The sequence below is a fragment of the Triplophysa dalaica genome, chromosome 19 (assembly GCF_015846415.1).
Source record: "Triplophysa dalaica isolate WHDGS20190420 chromosome 19, ASM1584641v1, whole genome shotgun sequence".
NCBI classification, from domain to species: Eukaryota; Metazoa; Chordata; class Actinopteri; order Cypriniformes; family Nemacheilidae; genus Triplophysa; species Triplophysa dalaica.
In genome coordinates this window covers 19,956,274-19,977,121 of record NC_079560.1, presented here as the reverse complement: position 1 = coordinate 19,977,121, position 20,848 = coordinate 19,956,274, and the positions used below count along the sequence as shown (strand labels likewise).

At 38.0% G+C, this 20,848-nt stretch overlaps 1 protein-coding gene across 6 annotated transcripts in view; it reads right to left on the bottom strand.

The window, feature by feature from the left end:
- tcf7 (transcription factor 7) overlaps positions 1-14,433 on the bottom strand; it is a 44,166-nt gene extending 29,733 nt beyond the window's left edge. For all 6 annotated transcript variants that reach the window (XM_056731952.1, XM_056731951.1, XM_056731955.1 and 3 more), the window contains exons 1-3: positions 14,083-14,433; positions 13,906-13,972; positions 13,147-13,250 (exon numbers count right to left, since the gene is read on the bottom strand). In XM_056731952.1, the coding sequence (XP_056587930.1) occupies positions 13,147-13,250; positions 13,906-13,972; positions 14,083-14,265 (354 nt within the window). In that variant the 5' untranslated portion in view covers positions 14,266-14,433. The remainder of the gene's footprint in view (positions 1-13,146; positions 13,251-13,905; positions 13,973-14,082) is intronic.
- Between the last annotated feature and the right edge of the window lie 6,415 nt (positions 14,434-20,848).

Below are 20,848 nucleotides of genomic sequence, written 5' to 3'. Positions count from 1 at the left end.
ATATATATATGACACATAAACAGACGCAGTGTTTATTCTGTCTGGAGAGCAGCTCCTCACAAACTCTTTCTATCCACTTTTGATGTTAATTCTCATAGCCGAGATCTCAAATATCACAGCATTGTTGTCTAAAATGCGGCTACATATATCAATAACATTAAACCAGAGACAAACAGCTTTGTCTTGTGGCTTCTCTATGAAGAAAATGTTTCTGAATGCTTTCCATATTTCCTGACCCAACACCCACTGGAGAATGAGCACACGTTCTTTGATTTACACTGCAGACGCATTATGAGAAGAACAACAAGTTCAACTGACACACACAACATTCAATATAAATAACAGACCCCTCAAAAGTTATTTTGATGATAGATATCTGTTTAAGTAACATGATAAATGTAATGATTGTAAGTGATATTCGCAAATATTGGAAGAGGACAAACTGGTCAAAATAATGAAAAAAGATGCACTGCTTGCAGATGTTGAAAACTGAAAATATGTTGTTTTCATCATGTTTAAACAACACAATCCTAATGTTTTTACTCGTATTCTATGAATCTATGATGGAATAAGGCTGATGTTTCACAACATTCACGCATCTTTCTTTGCATTCCCTGAATCTTTCACATTGCCGTTAGATGACTTTACATCATTTCTGAGGGTTAATTTTGTTGAAATTCAACACACGCTGGACTGTCATGGACACAATACATGCAGAAAGGATGATGTCATCTCTTCAGCAGCTGTATGTGACTCTGACATATTGAGCATCTAAGTTTGATTTCAAGAAAGATATTTCACTATGATTTAAATCTTTGACATGGCATTACTCAGTCAAGATTAAAACAATTAAGATTATATTTTGATATAACGTAGGATGATTTTGTTTGGAAAACAGTAAACAGTATATCATAAAAAAATGACTTTAGCTGGATTATCACAGTTAAGGTCACATCTCTTATGATATACACAAACACAAACCCATTGCGACAAATTAGACGTTAAAAAATAAAGAAATATCAGAGAAGTGGGAAGAGGAAATTAGGTCATGGGAACTTTCATCTGTGACATCACTTTCTGTTACATCAAAGAAGCTGCTAGACCTTCTACATCCTGAAACTGGTTATCATAGTCATCACGGTCTCTGTCCCAGACGTCAAACAAGTGGAACACGGCTCACGTATGCTAAAGTCACATTAGCAGAATGTGACGTCTTATTGAATCCTTCATAGCTCTCGTGATAAATACACAATGTTATTTTGTGTATTGAATATACACGCACCTAAAGGATTATTAGGAACACATGTTCAATTTCTCATTAATGCAATTTTGATGGTGGTGTAATGGTGTGGGGGATGTTTTCTTGGCACACTTTAGGCCCCTTAGTGCCAATTGGGCATCGTTTAAATGCCACGGCCTACCTGAGCATTGTTTCTGACCATGTCCATCCCCTTATGACCACCATGTACTCATCCTCTGATGGCTACTTCCAGCAGGATAATGCACCACGTCACAAAGCTCTGATCATTTCAAATTGGTTTCTTGAACATGACAATGAGTTCACTGTACTAAAATGGCCCCCACAGTCACCAGATCTCAACCCAATAGAGCATCTTTGGGATGTGGTGGAACGGGAGCTTCGTTCATCCCACAAATCTCCATCAACTGCAAGATGCTATCCTATCAATATGGACCAACATTTCTAAAGAATACTTTCAGCACCTTGTTAAATCAATGCCACGTAGAATTAAGGCAGTTCTGAAGGAGAAAGGGCGTCAAACACAGTATTAGTATGGTGTTCCTAATAATCCTTTAGGTGAGTGTATATATACTTATATAAGTGTATATTTGTACAAATGTTGTGAGGGAGTTTGGCTAGACCTGCCCCCAACAGTCAACTAACATTTCCTAAGGGCCCCACTTGAAGGTCAACTTAATTATTTTTTTATGTAGCGCCAGATCACAAAGAGAAGTCATTTAAGGTTAACTCTTCTTTATAACATGTTGTAGTGGAGTAGGTGAGGCGAGACCGTGGTTCAAGACCGGTGAGTAATTGTTAATGAGCGCCAGCTGTGCGCACACCGGTCTCGAATCACGTAGGAGATCGGGAGCATATAAGAGAACCAGCGACCGGACCATCGAGGAGAGAGGACCGGGCCCGAACATGTTTATGTTTGTATTTATGTTCGCCGGCCTTCAACCGTGAGGGGCGGCCGGCTGTCTTTTTACTTTTGATTATGTTTGATTAAATGTTTAAATGTTTGCCGGGTCCCGTCTTCTTCCTTCCCTACTTTGAATTGCTCTACACATGTCTACACCTTGCTCTATTAAATAAACTAAATAGCATTATGTTTTCATACAGCTCATCCTTCGTTCCATCCGCACTGCGAGACATAATGAACCATTCAAAACAAGACTATTTCTGTAGTTTAAATTGAGCAGCGCGTCTTAATAACTGAACTGAGCACATCATGCGCACTCAGGAACATTTATGTTGGTTATATTTTGCAGCTATATTGTAATATCTTTATTTATCGCCAAACCCGCTTCTTTTTCACCCTTTCCGCTCCGCGAGCGCTGCTTCTCCCGCCAAAGACGCGTCGCACATAAAGACCAGCAGACATCAAAAGCAGGTAAATAAAGGGATACTTTAACTGTAACACTTAAATGAACGATAATGCAGCAGTAATAAAGTATTTTTAGCTGATTACTGTATAGGTTTGTGATAGATTATAACCATAACGTCTTGTATCTACATGTAGCATTAATAATATTAACAGCATTAATAATATTAACAGCATTAATAATCAGCATGTTAAGAGCATTTTATAATGAATCATGTTTTAATCAGAAAGATTATTTAGAGTCAGTTCTAGTATAGTTCTAGGCTACTTGTTAGTAACTTTGCAAGTACTTCTGCTCATGATAAATTCATTTCTGATGTTAAATTTGTAGTCAGTTGTTATTTTAAATGTAAAAATAGACAACTAGGACTTCGCTTCAGCACCAGAGCCTACAACACATTTTCTAAGTTACCAGGCCTTCTACGTTTCATACAAACTGTGGGTTTATCAGAATATCAAATAAATGGCCTGATAAAACATTAGATTGATTGATTAAATATATATATATATATTTGAAGTATTGTTAGGACATCCGCCGCAAAGAAAATATAGAGGCCGCTTTAGGAAATAAAGTTGATAAAAGGATCAATTATTAAGAATAAATAATTGTATTAATTTAACACTGGATTCAAGTCAATAATAAATAAAAATGATCAAATGAGCCAACCTTTGAAAAACCGAATGCAGCACAATAATTGTTTTGTTTATTTTTATGTTCATAATCTTTGAATGCCAAAACTAAAGTTAAAAATGCATCAGAATTCATTGTGAAGTTCAATATTGTGGTGAGATGTGGATGAAATGAAGGGGTGTAGAGAGGGTTGAAGGCTCAATGTCATGTGTTTCTGAAGAGGATGAGTTTGATTAAAGGAGCTCTCTGAAGATCTGCTCCTGACCATTATAACACCTTCACTTTCAAATTCAGCCATTATTCTCCCTCACATCAATTAAAGCCTCATCCGATTGGCTGTGTGCTCTTTAATCTCTCGTCATGTTTTTATCGACTGGAGTATTGATTTGATGTCCAGGCTTTCATCTGCCAGAGCTCTCAGAATGTGAGTTTATTTAACCCTTTCATGTTCAGGAGCAGATACACGCTGCACACACACACACACACTAGGGCTGCAACAACGAATCGATAAAATCAATAAAAATCGATTACTAAAAAAGTTGTCAACGAATTTGATAATCGATTCGTTGTGTCGCGCGACGCGGAGACGTTTGATTATTAAAAAAAACTTTATTTGAGTGCGGAGCAGAGCGGAGCGGAGTGGAAACACTCGGTCTCTCTCGCGCACTGATGCTAGCAGAGTTTGGCGCGTTATAGACGGGGCGGATCAAAAATAAAAAAAACGAGGAAGATACATGGCGGAGGCAGAGAAATCCATGTGACCCAACTCATCCAAGGTGCGGGAGCATTTCAAACTAAATAAACAGAAAAGGTGCATGAACTGCAAAATATGCAAAAGCGACATGACACGGGAGCACCACGGCAATGATCCAGCACCTGAAACGCAAACAAGTTTGAGTCTTTGATGAGGAGTTCAACAGCAGGTTAAGTCACTACAGAATCCTACTTTTGTTCCGTTTTGAAGTGTAGAACGTGATGTCCCTGGTGCTGGTGTTTACTCGTTATCCAGATTGACAAGCATCACAAGTTAGCATTAGCTGGTTAATAACAGTATAATCAGGGGTGGTGTAGTTACTTTGCATTTTGCATATCAAGACTAAAAACACGTTTTTATTCACTCGCCTTTTTTGGACCATTCATTTATCAATCTGTTGTCATGTATAGCTACACTGCAAGACTTCCTTAGTAATTTTGTCTAATTTCCAGTCCAAATATCTAAAAAATCTTAAATCAAGATTACTAGACAAGAAAATTAAGTGATGCTTAAAACTTCTGTTTGAAATTATATCTCATTAAGATTATTTTTGTACCCCATTGGCAGATAATTTTTCTTGCTTTAAGCAAACAATCACTTAATTTGAGGTGTTTTTTCAGAAAACAAGACATAATTTCTTATGCTTTTTCATTTATAACAGCTCAGGGATGTTCAAGGAGAAACATGTTTGTGCAGTTTCTAAAGATTTTAGTTCTGTTTTTGAATAAAGGGTTGGAAATGAATGCTTTTCTTGGTTTTTGTTTTTATCCGATTCATCGATTAATCGAAAAAATAATTTATAGATTAATCGATTATTAAAATAATCGTTAGTTGCAGCCCTAACACACACACACACACACACACACACACACAAAAAGCGAATATAACAGATGAGCTCATGATAGATTACAGAAGATTAGTACAGAGTCCGCAGCTACATCCAAAAAGGACCGGTCAGAACGTGTCTCCCTCATGAAGGGGGAATTTATTGTGAATAAATCACATGCTTATTTAAACATCTATGTTTTTAGTGAAAAAAAAACACCTTTGGATTAAAGCATCATCCAATCATGACGTAATTACACGAGAATGTTGATGATGAACCGGCTCTTTACACCAGCCGCCTGGACTCACACCATCTGATGAATTACACCTGCCATTATCAATATAAAAACACTGATCTCTAGTTTTCTTTACATGAATAGTGTCAGAAGAACAGTGAATCTGAGGACTGAAACCAGCCAGTTAATATAAACATCTGGTCTATAGGACGCAGTCTTATCTGTTTTTTTTCTCCTTTAACGCTGCTCTGAAACAATGCAACACTGTAAAAAGTGTCATATAGATAATCCTGAATTGAAATAAACTTCTTTCTGAATGCGGCCAGGCCACATCAGTGAGGGAGGTCTCCAGCAAATCCATCATTTGGACAAATAACACAGCAAGTCACCTCACCATATCATTTTCTTTGACACCCTTTGACAAAAGTTTAAACAGAGCCCCTATGGACTAAATTAAATGTGACCCTGGATTCCATCCCACTCGTGACATTGTGTCCTGTTTGCCCTGTGATCAACTGTATTGTTTGATGTTGATTTGTACCGGGCCTGGCTGTGCATCCCATGATCACAGAGACTCCCACACTTCCAGCAGTGTAGTCCCGGTGCAACTCCCTGCCAGTAAACTCCCCCCCGCCCCCGTCTCTCTCTCATGCATGCGACCGCAGCAGAGCTCGCGTGCTCTACCACGGTGTGTTTTATTAATGGCCAACAGCAACATGAGAAACATAAACACAAACACTTTGAAGCGGTACTTCAGACTTGAATCAAAATTTCCCCATGTTTTACTCCCCCTCAAGGCATCCTGAGTGAATGTGACTTTCTTCTTGAAGAATAATGCAGTCGGAGTTATAATAATACCTATCCTTTTACTTCCAAGCGGTAGAATGGGAGTGAACGGGTGTCGATTTTTGAAGCTCCAAAAAGTGCATCTATCAATCAAAGAACACGACACGGCTCCGTCGTCTTAACAAAGGTCTTCTGAAGCCAATCCATGCGTTTGTTTAAGAGAAATATCCATATCGAAAGGCCTATTAACATTAATGTCTAACATCCGATACTATACCCGTGAATGTTACTCTAAAGCTTCAAAAAGGACTAACTATCATGAAATCAACATAAAAGTTGTCATGCACTGTATTCAATGTCATGTATTTCGATAGCTTTATGTGATGAATAAACCAATAAAGCATAAATAAAAAAACTATGACCTCCGCTGGTGCGGTCATCTGTCAATCTCCATCCAGCATGCGTGTTTCCGGGAACAGTCAGGACATTACTCGTTCCAATTTTCTTCAATATTCTTCATTATCACTGGATAATAGAGATTCAAGCACTAGAAGCGGTCAAGCACTGGAAGCGGTTATGTGTCATTCATACACAATAACCTTTTTTTTTACTATGATTTAAACACATAACATATCTCTTCTCTTTGTGTTATAACTGTTTCGAACTTGGGAAGCAAAGATCCCTGCGACATCAGGATCACACTAGGACACATCATTATGTGTCCAATGCACTTGAATACATTTATTTATGGACTGTAGTGGAGTAAGTATGATGTGCTTCATACTGCAGGGAAGTATTTTTTGTCCAAAGTGATTAAGTACAGATATATTAAAATGTACTAGTAAACATGCTTCAGAACTATCCACCTTTGGCAATAAAAGATAAAAATATGCAACTCTACTTTGATCAAGAAAAACAGTGCTAGTATCAGATCGGATCAGTATCTGCCGCTATGCAGAATTCAGGTATCGGAATCGGATCGGGAAGGAAAAAGTAGTACCGGTGCATCCCTAAGTGAAACATGGGGAAATTTTGATTTAAGCCTGAATTACTTCCTTTAAAGTGTTTGTATTTATTTCTCTCATGTTGCTGTTGGCCATTAATAAAACACACAATCAAATCATTATTGCTGTAAGAGATCACAAATGCAGTCTTTCTAAAGTTTCCACCTCGCAGGAGTGCTTTGTTTTTCAGGTGAGTAGAAGAGTCTCGTGTCATTTTCCATGGTAAACCACAACATCTTACCACACACAACTGTACTCAAACAACCAAACAAACACAAAGATGTTCAGAAGCACACACACGCCCTCTACATGCCCAAAAACTCCAGCAGATGAAGACGACAGACCCTCAGACCACGTAAACAGATCAACAATAAAAAAAACATAAGAAAGGCTAAATAAAAAACACAAATTCAAGGAACACATCATGTCATCAGTAATTTATATCTGTGAAGAGATGAAACCCATGTTTCATAAAACAACAGTGAACAAATGTTTATTGCTTTTTTTTGTGTTGTGTTTGGCAGTTATATCCAGTTGTAGTGTTGTGAAGTGTGTGAATGCGAAGCGGTTGAGAAACAGACAGAAGTCAAGTCTTTGGTTTTCTTGGCGGGGGTTATGAAGCGCTCTTCTCAATCCTCCGGCTGTGAAACAGTTAAAGAAGAAAGCGGTGTGCCTCTGACTGTTTAGAGTCGTTCACAGTAAGATGCACCAGGTGCTCGCGTGGTTACCAGCCTCTGTGTTTACTGCTGACTCCCTTCCGCAAGAAGACAACTTCACACACTGTTTACTCTCCACCTCATCAGATAACACACTCACACACACACAGCAGCGTTTGCATTGTAGTAAAGGTGCAGTTGCACAAATACACACACAGATAACCACAGCACAGCTCACCTTCACTCCACAGAGAGAGAGAGAGCTGATATCACTGAACACAGGATGTAGGATGTATGTCAGCAGCGTCCACACACACACACACACACACACACACACACAAACACTCACGGTACCCCTGCAAACAAGTGTCAAAGAATCACACACTTTTATTCTGATAGATCACAAATAACTCAGACAGCCGCTCTGAACGCACAAATGGGGCTTCCCCGCAAAATGTACCCTGAAAACGTATCAGACCAGGGAGTTCTTACAAGAAAGAGAGGCCGGCGAGTTACTTTCATGTTTGTCATTAAAACAGCCTGCTTTTCCAGCGGTTTCTCTCCGCTCGGATCCAAGAAGACCTTGTTCTCAATCCCATAGGCGCAGTGCTATTTTTAGGAGTTAAATGCTTTCCAGTTGGCTCCACGCGATGCTGAGGGAACAGAAACCACATCGAAAGCCACGTTCCATAACATCTGAAAGAGAGCAGGCGGCGGATCTGGGATGTCCCTACTTTAAAACCATGGCTCTGTGGTAAAGCCCCGATCCTTCTCCTACAACACGTCTCATTACCAACTGCACTTCACATCCTGCAGCACGCATGCTGAAAATACATTTTGACATTTTCTAATAAAAATACAAGAGGTGCTCCACCTTCCACAACACATGTCACAATGCTAGGGTGTTCTGGGTGGTTGCTAGGGTGTTCTGGTTGGTTGCTAGGGTGTTCAGAGTGGTTCCTATGGTGTTCTAGGTCATGCTAGGGTGTTCTGGGTTGTTGCAAAGGTGTTCTGGGCGGTTGCTAGGGTGTTCTGGGTGGTTGTTAGGGTGTTAAGAGTGGTTCCTATAGTGTTCTAGGTTGTTGCTAGGGTGTTCTGAGTGGTTCCTATGGTGATCTAGGTGGTTGCTAGGGTGTTCTGGGTGGCGGCTTGTGGGTTCTGGGTTGTTGCAAAGGTGTTCTGGGCGGTTGCTAGGGTGTTCTCGGTGGTGGCTTGTGTGTTCTGGATTGTTGCAAAGGTGTTTTGGGCGATTGCTAGGGTGTTCTGGATGGTTGCTAGGGTGTTCTAGGTGGTTGCTAGGGTGTTCTGTGTGGTTGCTAGGGTGTTCTAGATGGTTGCTAGGTGATTTCTCCCCCCCGCACTTCTTAAGGAGACCTCAGAGAACGTGTGGCTGAAGTGTGATTGGTCAGTGTTGATGTCAGGAGAGGCTATAGGGTGATGCTCTCAAGTGGGTGTACAGCAAAAAACAGTGTTTGAAAAGGTTTTAGTCTGTCACGGGTGTTGAAGCTTCACTCACTGATTTGTTTAACGATGGCTTTCACGTCTTTCTCTGTCATCCACGCAAACAAATACTGATGTCACACATATGATTACCGTAAAGGAGCGGCTTTCGTCCCAAAACATACACACACACTAAACACAGAGCACATTCTGTTATTCGCTTCGTGTTTAATTCAACTCTAAAATCGTATGGTTTCATGTCTTCAATAAACATGTCTTTTACTGTTAAATATTTCCTCTTCAGCACTTTATAATCTGCTTCTATCTTTCAGAAAGAGATCTACTGCTACTAAAATAAAACAATAGTTAACATCATTCCCAACACCAAATGATTTATTCAATGACACAAGATGTTGAAAATCTTTTACGTCATAAAATCTCACACCCTTGCAGATGTGTCGTGTGTCTTCAATGAGAGAGATACAGCATGAAGTGTGTGCTGCTTTAGTTGTCAGCGGTGGGGTCAGCCAACGCCCCCAGCACCCCGAATTAGTGTCGGGCCAGACCTACTGGAGCCTCGCCGGCCACACGGGGCGGCACACATGGGTGTGATCACAGCGGCTTGATCCCGCTCGCATCTGATACCCATCTACCAGCTGGCACAACCCAACAACACACAAACAAACATGAGACGTCCTGAAATCTGCACTTGAACTTCAAAAAACTTTCAATCTTTATTTGAGCCCAAATTCATCTTGTCGGAAGTGAGGTCACAATAAAACTCTAGAATCAAAATGCGAAACGGAAGTCACACACAAACACAAAAAAGTCGGGGAACCATTCAAATAGAAATCGACATGTTTTCACCAGCGAAAGAAAGGAGACTTTCATATTTTATAAGAGGGTTTGTTGAGGTGTTCTAAATGGTTGTGAGAAGGTTTTTGTGATGTTCTATTACAGGAAAGGTGGTGATCTTCATTCTGTGTAAATCTATGAGATATTTTTACATTGGTGAACTGTAAGGCAGGGTGAAGTTTTTTTCAGTAATTCAGGACAGAACACAGATCAGATGATTCATGTGTGTAACGCTCAGCTTAAGAGTTTGATGATATCTGGTGATGTCAGGCACTCATCATTTCAAAGCAAACCTGTAGCTGATGCTGTTCGAAAGTTTTGGACTTTAGATGAGAAACATCCCATGAGAACACAAGAGTGATCAGCGTCATTAAAGAGCGCGTCCTCCCCCTCCAGACTGTGTTCTCTCATCACCCAGACGCCTGCCAAATGGCCGACGGAGGAGGGGGAGGTGAGAGAAACACACCTGGGTGAGAACGATCCATCGGGACCCACCTCTCACAAACATGAAGCGCTATTTCAAGAATGTTTTTTTTCTGTCAGAAAGAATGAAATGATAAATGCGTCACAGTCTGACATCGATGACTGTCAGAAAGTGATAGTTACCTTGAGGTAGGGGATTTTCTTTCAGTTTGACTGTCATTTGTGAAGACTGATTCATTAAGAGAGAGTCTTTTGATGACAAGACGTACAGTAGCACAAACACAAGAGGAATATGTGCTGGGCATCCGTCTGGAGCTGAAACTAAAGATTTACTGTGATTAAAAGAAGAGAAAGCGTCCTCAACTTGGAGTCGAGCCTTCAAATAAATCTGACTAGATTTTTGATTCATGTGGGTTCCTGATCGGGGCTTGTCTTTACCTCCTTCATCATCTTGTTTAGATTTGCTCCACTTATGAGAATCAGATCATTTTGATGGAGATGAAGATTATAAGGAAATGAATCATTTCAATTTCACAATATTTCTCAAACACTTTCTCGACTGTGTCAACACTTATTTTCACAATTTCTGTTAATTTAATTGGGCTTTTTTAAAGCAGCAGTGTCGTTATTCTTCAACATGTCTGCTTTTTTAAAAAAAAAACATAATTTAAAAAAATGTAGAGGGACAGTTCACCCAAAAATGAAAATTCTGTCATCATTTATTCACCGCAGATTGTTCCAAACCTTTACAAATGTCTTTGTTTTGCTAGACACAAAGGAAGATATTTGTAAGGATGTCAGTAACCGAACAGATCTCATCCCCATTTACTTCCACAGTAGCAAAAATAAACACTATTGGAGTCAATAGGGGAGGATATCTGTTTGGTTACTGACATTCTTCCAAATATCTTCCTAGAAGAGAACAAAGAAATTTGTAAAGGTTCGTTGAGTAAATCATAACAAAATTAAATTTTTGGGTGAACTGTCCCTTTATGATCTCCAGCACACATTTATAAACAAGCTTGATTCATTGACTGTTCAACGGGATGACACATCCCACACGCTCCACAGACAAACTGCACTTCTACGACATTGCCTGCGGAAAGCTCTCACGAGATGAAGTCTTATACACGTCTGAAGAATTTGTCAGACGGCGACTTCATAATCATGCAGGGACATGTTAAATCACCGGCCGAACATCTGCTTAACTCTCACAGCGGAACACACACACCAATAATTACAGCTATAAACACCTGAGGGCATCACACACACACACACATACATACATCTTCACTTCATCACTTCACAGATATTTCCATCTTCATACATACATCATACTTCAAAGACTCATACAAATTCTCTTATCAACATTTGTGTTTGAATCTGCCAGTGTTAGACCATCATCCCACGGCGCTGGGTTCATCCAGTCTGAGCGAGGTTTACACTTGTTTTAATGCCATGAAGACCACTCGAAACATTGTCTGTCCAATTTGAAAACTAACAACAATGTATTATTCCAGCGCTTCTTTTGTTGTGTTACAATTAAAGAATGGGCTAAAGAGGTTTTCTTCTGAAAGCGGATGGAATCCAGCGTCTGTGAGTTATCTGTGTTATTCAGAGGCTCCTCTTAATGTCTTATGACACAAAGCCAATAGTCTTCTATTGTTAACATAAAGACACAAACCCTGATGGACTTCAGCTCATGATCCATGACAACAAGAGACATCCTCCACAGCGCATTTCACTGTGGCTGACATAATAAAAACAACTAATCCTTTGCTAATCCAGAACACAATTGTTGGATTCAGAGGACAAATAATATCTCTCGCTGTATGTTTCTTTTACAATTCAGACGGGATGATCAATCTCTTCCAGTAACATCTCTGCACATTCACTCTTCTGCTTTTGCACTTGACAATTCTGTCGTAACTTATTTCCAAAACATCAAATGGTTAATATGATATTCTGTGATTCATCACGGCTGTAGGTAAGATTTACACACTTCAGAATAAATCTACATTTATATTTCTCTTGATTAAAGAGGAAAGAGCATTTCAAGAGAAGAAATATTGGTAACACTTTAGTTTTTCGGACCACTATTACTGTTAACAAGCTGCTTATTAGCATGCATATTATTTGAATATTGGCTGTTTATTAGAACGTGACCATAATTATTCTACATCCCTAATTCTATCCAATAACTAACCCTAAAAACTATCACACTAACTATTTAAAAGCATTAAATAAGGAGTTGTTTGACAAAATGGTTTGTTCATTGCGAGAATTGGACCTTAGACTAAAGTGTGACCGAAACATTCTTTCAAGTAACGTTTGAGCAAATAAGAACTAATGTACAACACAACATGCTAAAGACACAACTCACAATACAAGCCATCGAGAATTCTCTGTTATAAATGTGTTATAACTGTATTTAAAGTACACCTGATCAAACCACAATATTTTGCAGCTAGACCCACAGAATGAGATTGAAGAAACAAAATTATTCTTCAGCTGGGAAATATGAAAACTTCAAGAAAGATTTTCAGCCACACGACGGCAATAAAACTAAAATCGGATAATGATGTCATCCTCTTAAAAAAACTATCTGTTCAAAATGACACAGAGATATCACACGGCTGAACTGAATTTTTTGTAAACTCCACACTAACATGCACACATGCTCACAGAAGAACACACAATGTCAAGTGTTAGATATGACCTCATATGACAAAGAACACAAACTAAACATGCCAAAACAGCTTTCTAAATATGTGTGCACATCGCTGATGCTAAACTTTGACAGATATAACAAAGTTTAACGTTGAAATGAAAGTAAGGCATGTGGCACACGGGACAAACTCAACACACCATCAACAAGATTCTCAGAGCTTCATTTGAAGTGAAAGACTTACAGACGGTGAGACGGGTCCGTTGGGCAGATACGACTCAGGTAACATCAGAAACGGGTATCCGGAATACGCCGGCTTGTACATTCCACCATCTTGATGTTTTGCCACTTGAGGTGAGAGACAGAAAGACATAACTTTCAATTATTTTGAACTTGACTTAAAAACCCCAATGAACTGGCCACTGTACGCCGCCACTGAACAACATGTAAGTGACTCACGCAAACTAAACATCTGTGTTATTTGTAAGGGATCAATCACACATCCTTTATAAAGCAGAAACACATCAACAGATCATGCTTGACATGTAGAAGTCACATCAACAGAGTATTTTAATGAAGTTAAAGTTCAGGTTTTCCCCAAGGAAACTCCATCACGTCAGAGCGGTTACACTTTTATCAGTCGGCACAAAAAACACACACTAAATGTTTAAATCAGGAGCAGCAAAAACAAAGAAAACGGCCATCATTGCGTGTTTTTCAGGTCATTTGGAGCTCAAGCCCTCACATCAAGCTACTCGAACTGAAGTTTAAAACATTTTTCTTTCTTGTTCTTGATAAATATTGAACTGATGAAGGTTTTGTCTCATTTTGTAAACTTCCAATTCCTCTCTTGTGTACGAAAACACACTAAGGAGTTAAACATGAGAACAAAACACAAATCTCATTGTCTTTATTAATCTTTCATAACAAAAACTATTGAAGAAAATCAACAATGTCCAGTGTAGTTACACCAACACAGACACGCACTCAAACACACACTTACCTTCATCCAGATGTTGTCGTTTATCAGTGTAAACTCTGTGATCTTCTGTGTGTCCTCTTCTGATCACCTGAAATGCACACAAACACACACTCTGTGTTTCTGGTGGGTTTCATGGGGCAGTGTTGGAGTAGTGTGTGTGTGTGTGTGTGTGTGTGTGTGTGTGTGTTGAGGTCTTACAGCAGCAGCAGGGCTGGAGTTGATCTCGGACTCGTTCACCAGAGATGATTTGAGATCGGCCAGGTCGCTCGTGAACGCGTTCTCCTCGCGGATCTTCTCCTCGTGATCTCCCTCATCTTTAAACGCGATCATCTCATCATTCGCCCCGAGATCATCCCCCCCACCGCCGTTCAGCTGCGGCATGTCTTACTCCAGATCACCACAACTAACCTGACTAATAAACTTCACTTGATAAACTTTACTAACTCACTTCAATGATGTTCTCCGGTGAAGATCTTCAGTAGATCAGACGCGCGAGAGAGTGAAAGAACTTCTGCTGTGACGCGCCGCGCGAGCTGAATGTAACACAGACTCGCGCTTTACAAGAGCGAAGATCAAAGAGAACGTCGCGTGATTGACAGCTCTACTGAAAAGAGGGGGCGCGCTCTTAAAGAGACACGACACCAAAATCTACACACGATGGAAAGCATCGTTCGTTTGTGTTGTACTCAACTACACGCGCTAAAACTCAAACTGCAAGACAAGCAGAAATCCGTCTACCGACTGTCTCTAATGATGTTATATTCGTGAATTAAAGAGCATTTCTTCAGGTTTCACGAAGCTCAAACATACTGAAAAACATTTCTTTAATAGCATAACAAGCATTTGTATATACGCATTTGCAGAAATAATACAAAACAACACATGTAAACAAAAACAACAACAAAAGAAATTAAATACATTTAAAGAGTAATTAACAATATTCTTTCTGGATTTAATAAAAAAAACTCAATGATCCAGATCTCTGTGTGGAGCGTAGATAGAAAAATATATTTTTATACAATATTCTAAATATTAATGATAAATATAATTAAGCTTGTTTGAGAGAATATATACTGTATTCTTATAATGAAGAAATAAATTAGATAGTACCTAATATATAATTATGTTACATCATACTATAATACTTTTATTATGTAAGCAGCCTAATTATGAATATCATATATTTTTATTCAAACAATAGTGCTTTACTTTGTTAAATAAAGTACAAAACGGTTTGTGATAACAAGTGACCACTTTTGTGTGCATAAGTTACATTTTAATGTTTTTCATGTTTTAGTTTGTAATTAAATTGAATTAATATAAATAAATAATTATGCATTGCTGTGCCATCATATTTGAGTAAGTTTACTGTCATGAACTACAGCTGGGAATGAGAATTAAATACAAACAGAAAAGTGACTAGTATTTGCATATGGCTGCATATTTATACAATATCATTCATGCATATTAATAAATGGATTAAAAATGAGCTGTTTAATGCATGCAAATCTAAATTATAAATGAAACCTTGTTTATTTGCCTTGAATAAATATAGACAGCTGCTTTTCAGGGAGCAAGTTTTTTCTGATGATTTCTCAATGTTATTTAATCATTTTGCCATAAAGAGTGAACATTTGCATGCCTCTAGATTTATATATTTTTCTGCTCTAGTTTTTACTCTTTATTAGAAGTATTTTATTTTAAGTTGAATGAGTGAGATTTATAGTCTGCTGTCGGTTTGAGGTGCAGTATCTCCACTGGGTGTTTTTTTCCTGTACTGTAATTTGATCTTTAGCATTTCTGTGTTGTATGACTTAAAATGTCAGCATGTAAATTTACCAGAGGCAGCAAACCCAAACGTAAAACATTAAAAAGCCAACAACACAGAGCTACCCCTAAAAGCGAGGTTTTATACGAAAGTGTCTGTTTTGGTCAAAAAGATAAATCTGTTGTCTTTTGTTAGGATATCCCTCACTAGAAAATTTGCTTGCTCTCAGAAATATTTGTAAACACTGAGAAGTATATGAATGTTGATGTTTCAAAAACATTCTGAAATCACTTGCAAATCTTTGACACAATAATATTTCAGATGATATGAGGATGAGGTAAAACTTGAACTCTTGATACCTGAATAGCTATCATTGAATTATTATTGTTTTGGCCAAACTTTGTCAAATCCATCAACTGAAACAAAACAAAGAAGAGGAGTGAATAAAACAGTATCAGAATCAGGCTGGAGGACTGAAAGCACATTGAAATGATGAACTGTGTTCCTGCACACAAGCTTTGATGGTTTCCGGAATAAATTGCAGTTCTTAAAAATTATACACTGTGCTTCCTAAATAATCTGCAGGCACATTTAAGTAGCAAAGTAATTAAATCACATCCTTTAACTGAGGTCAAGCCACATCCAAAGAAACACATGTTAACTCAAGCCACTTGTGTGTGTTTTTATTGGCCGCACCCTTGAAACACAAGCGTGTCTGTTCTGTGCTCGCTCTTGGTGCTCTTACTATGGTCAAAGCTTCCCTAACAAAACTGGAAACTATATATAGTCGATTCTTTTTATTTCTCTGGATTTCAATTGAAAATCAAAAATTTGGCACTGCTTCAGTGTGATGTCTGAGCATTAACAATGAAATAAACTTTCAGCATGAATTCATTACTGATCCAATACACAATCTGTTTCATGCAGAGAAATATTTGAAAAACATTTTTATGACTGTATGGATCGGATTTAGTAAACTGTTGTATATATTCACATTTACGTTTAGTCATTTAGCAGACGCTTTAATCCAAAGCGATTTACAGAGAGTTCAGGGAGCAATAATACAATAGGTTTTAGTTTCAACAAATGCCAGACCAATACCTGTAAAGAGAAAGCATTTGGCATTCACATGTTTTATATAAAAACTTTTCTGTCTGTTTTTATTAATGTATTGCCGTGAATGATCAAGGATCCCGCTAAACAAATAAAATATGACTATTAATGTACATGCACACTAGGTCCTCTCACATGGCTTAGTTATAGCATTAAATTGAATGACTTAAAGTATTAATAATAATAATAATAATAATAAAAGTAATATCTTATCTTATCTGTGGAAGTATAAAAAACATCTTCAACTGTGTTTGTTTGGTCATATCAAGAAAGAAATAGCTCCCTCAATAGACAAATGTTTCTGTAAATCATTTATGTATGTCCAGTGCGCACATATTAATGAATGTCATGAATGTTGTTGCGCTTCATTCATGAGCTGATAGAGCAGCATCAGTGTGAGCGTATGTGAGCTGTATGTGGGGTTAGTCTGCCCTCCCGAGATCACACGAGGTGAAACCTGTTGTTGTAATCTCTCTCTCTCTCTCTCTCTCTCTCTCTCTCTCTCTCTCTCTCTCGCTCTGACAGGAAACAAAGACGCTTGTTAATGCCTGAGCCTTTGATCTGAAACACAGCCATTTAAACCTGTGTGTGTACTAAACACGCACACACCACTCTTGAGTCACACACCAATATACCGCACTGAAATACACATGCATCTGCACACACACCCTCACTTTTACTCTTGTGCATAACATTAATGAAAAAGCAGAATCTCTCTGCCTGTAAACCAATGCGAGACTTCTATTTTAAGACACGCAAGATTCAATCGACACACGCATGCAGAACCGTGCTGCAGAGCTGCAGCTTACCTCAGTGGAAACTTCAGTTTATAAATGTTTCTTTGAGTGTGTGTGCTTTTTCCTCCTCGTTATCTAACTTCTTCAAATTCTGTTGCTCTGACAAAAACACACGTTCTTATCCGAACATATAGATAGTTTTCATCACTGCTCATAATGTGATGCTATGAAAGATAAGGTGTGCTTTTTTTCAACGCCTCATAAATAACAATAAAACGTGTGAGAATGCACCAGAATATTAGTCTTTGGATGTGAAAGTGACATGAATAACTGAAGCCAGTGAATTACTGATCTCCCTGAACATCTGACATTTTAAAACATTTAACATAATGAAATCCTCATTTCTAAACTCGCTTTCATTTGCTCTGGGCTGAGCTCCTTGATACTCAACCTTGCAGAAAGCTATAAAAGACACTAGTTTAGTCTAATGTGAAGCTAATTTTATTCAACATCAACATCTCTCTACCAATAACTTTCAATCTTGTACAGAAATGTACATAAGAGCTCATGAAAGAAAAGCTTTAGGTCTTGAATAACTGTGTGTGTGTATATAAGAATAAGAAGGAGCTTTATTGCCAAGTATGAGCTTAGTGCAGAAGAAAGTGTACATATGGTGCAAACATAGTGAAAATATACATTAAGAAATTAGAAATTAAATAAAAACAATACTGCACTGTATGCAAAGAGTGAAAAAAATATAGACAAAAAACAACATAATTTCACATGAGTTTCAAACCTAAGTGGGAAGCGGTGCTTTTAAGATTAAAGGACATTTTGGCAACAATTTGCAATAGGTTGTGCATTTGTTAACACTGAGTTAATGCATTGGCTAACATGAATGACTTCTCAAACATTTTTTTAAACTTATTTCGTATTAATTTCAGCATTTATTAATACATTTTTTAAATCAAATCTGTAAACATTAATTAATGCACCATTGAATATCATGAATAACTGTATTGACATTAACTGATATTAACAAAGATGAATAAATGCTGAAAACGATAAAAAAAAATTATGCTGACTTGATGCTGCTTATTTTTTTAATCAAATGCATTTTTTGTAACTCGATGTAATTCACAGAAGTTTTTAATAATAATATAATGGAAGAGAATAAAAGAGCTACTTTCTGCTGATCTCTCCATTTTTTAAAACACAGGGAAAGAGAAACACAAATGTCCTTCATTTTGATACTTTATTTGTTTATTCATTTATCACCTGTTACACAAGTTTTAACACCATCTGTAAAGGTTTAAGGTTCGGCTTATCATGAGTCAGAGAAGTTTTTGAGTTGCTCTGTTGTTGTTTTTTTCCCAATTAAAGGGATACTTGACCCAAGAAATGGAAATTCTGTTATGAATCAATCAACTATTCCAAATCCGTATGAGGTTCTTTGATCTGTTAATCACAGAGAAAGATATTTGGAAGAATGTTAGCAACTTAGAGTTCTGGGACATCATTGACTACCATAGTAATAAAACATTAAAATGGTAGTCAAAGGAAAATCTGAAGTCTGTTTCTAGTACATCAGTTAGTGACTGTACGCACACGTGTACTCACAATCCTTCATTTCTGCATCTGTCATGTCATGAATGTTTAAGTGAGTGATAAGTCCTAATAAATAAATCAAGTAATACATAAAGAAGAGCAACATTAAGATTGTTTATTTTCTTGCACTTATGTATTGTTATTGAAAGAAATGTTTTTGCTTAGTCTTTTTTAACATGAACCATCATTAAAGAACAGAACTGTTAAGATTCTCAACACATTATTGCTCTGCTGTTATTCCTGTGACCTTCATGTCTTACGCATGTAGATTGAAAGTTTTTCTTTGAGAAAGCACACATGTGATTCTCCCAGGACACGCTCATCTCTCAGTGTTTATACTGTGGGATTTGGAGCAGGATTTGATTCCATGCATTAATTGTGCGCGTGGTGTGTTTTTCCTCTGGTTGGAGGAGATTTGTGGTGTGTTTGTAGTGGTGAGAGAGTTGAGCTGATGTGGCCGATGTTTCCAGAGCACAGGGACACTGATGTGGCATTGGACAGGATGTTGATTCTTATGATGGATAACTGCTTCAGTCTTTCACTGTGAACACATCAACCGCACATGTGTGTGTGTTATCCGCTCAGATTTTGACTTAGACTGAGCGTTCTCCAACCCATATTTCATGACTATTCATACAAAGAAGGAACTGGTTTTAATTTTAAGACTTCCATTTTTCAGCTAGCTTTCTTTCTCTCATCACACAGTATAGAGGAAAATATTTGTGATTTATGGTTTGTTTGTAATTTGTAAGTAATAATTATGTTTAGGTCCTATAAAACAAAAAGGATTAACAAACAATATGAGTGCACAAACACGTTTGAAGCCCCCCCCCCTCTATCCCCAATTTCTACCCAAGAAAACCTTCTGATGCCTGTAAACTATCATCACTATAAAAATAATCATACACCAAGACATATCCTGAAATCTTAGATGGTTTAGCTTATTGTAATGTTTAGTTTTATTTTAAAGATCCAGTGTGTCATTTTTTGGAGGATCTATTGACAGAAATGCAATATAATACATAACTTTGTCTTCAGAGGTGTGTTAAGACCTTACGTAGCGAAGCGTTATGTTTTATTACCTTAGAATGAGCTATTTCTATCTACATACACCGTGGGTCCCTTACATTGTGCATCACAAATCAAAGGCAACTCTATTGATTGTTCATGGAAACAAATTTCCCCCTTTTTTCGTGTCAGTCAGCACGACCACACAGACCGTGTGTGTGTATATACATTTATATATTTATAACCTGACATCACATATTTTAGGTGGTGGCTAACCAACACCTAACCTCACCCCAAACCCTAAAATCACAGCCTCAAAGGCTAATTTTGCTAAAATTTCTTGTTTCTCTCTTCATTGCAAAGCAATGAAAAATGTCTACCTTAACCCCGCCCCTAAACTTAACGTCACAGGGGAAAGGTCAAGTCAATACACAACATACCAATGAGATCGAAGGAAACAGGAATTCACATGAATGAGCCACCTGGTAAAAAAAAGTCTGAATTCCCATCAGATTGTGTTGATATACACTCACCTAAAGGATTGTTAGGAACACATGTTCAATTTCTCATTATTGCATTTATGGTGGTGTAATGATGTGGGAGATGTTTTCTTGGCACACTTTAGGCCCCTTAGTGCCAATTGGGCATCGTTTAAATGCCACGGCCTACCTGAGCATTGTTTCTGACCATGTCCATCCCTTATGACCACCATGTACTCATCCTCTGATGG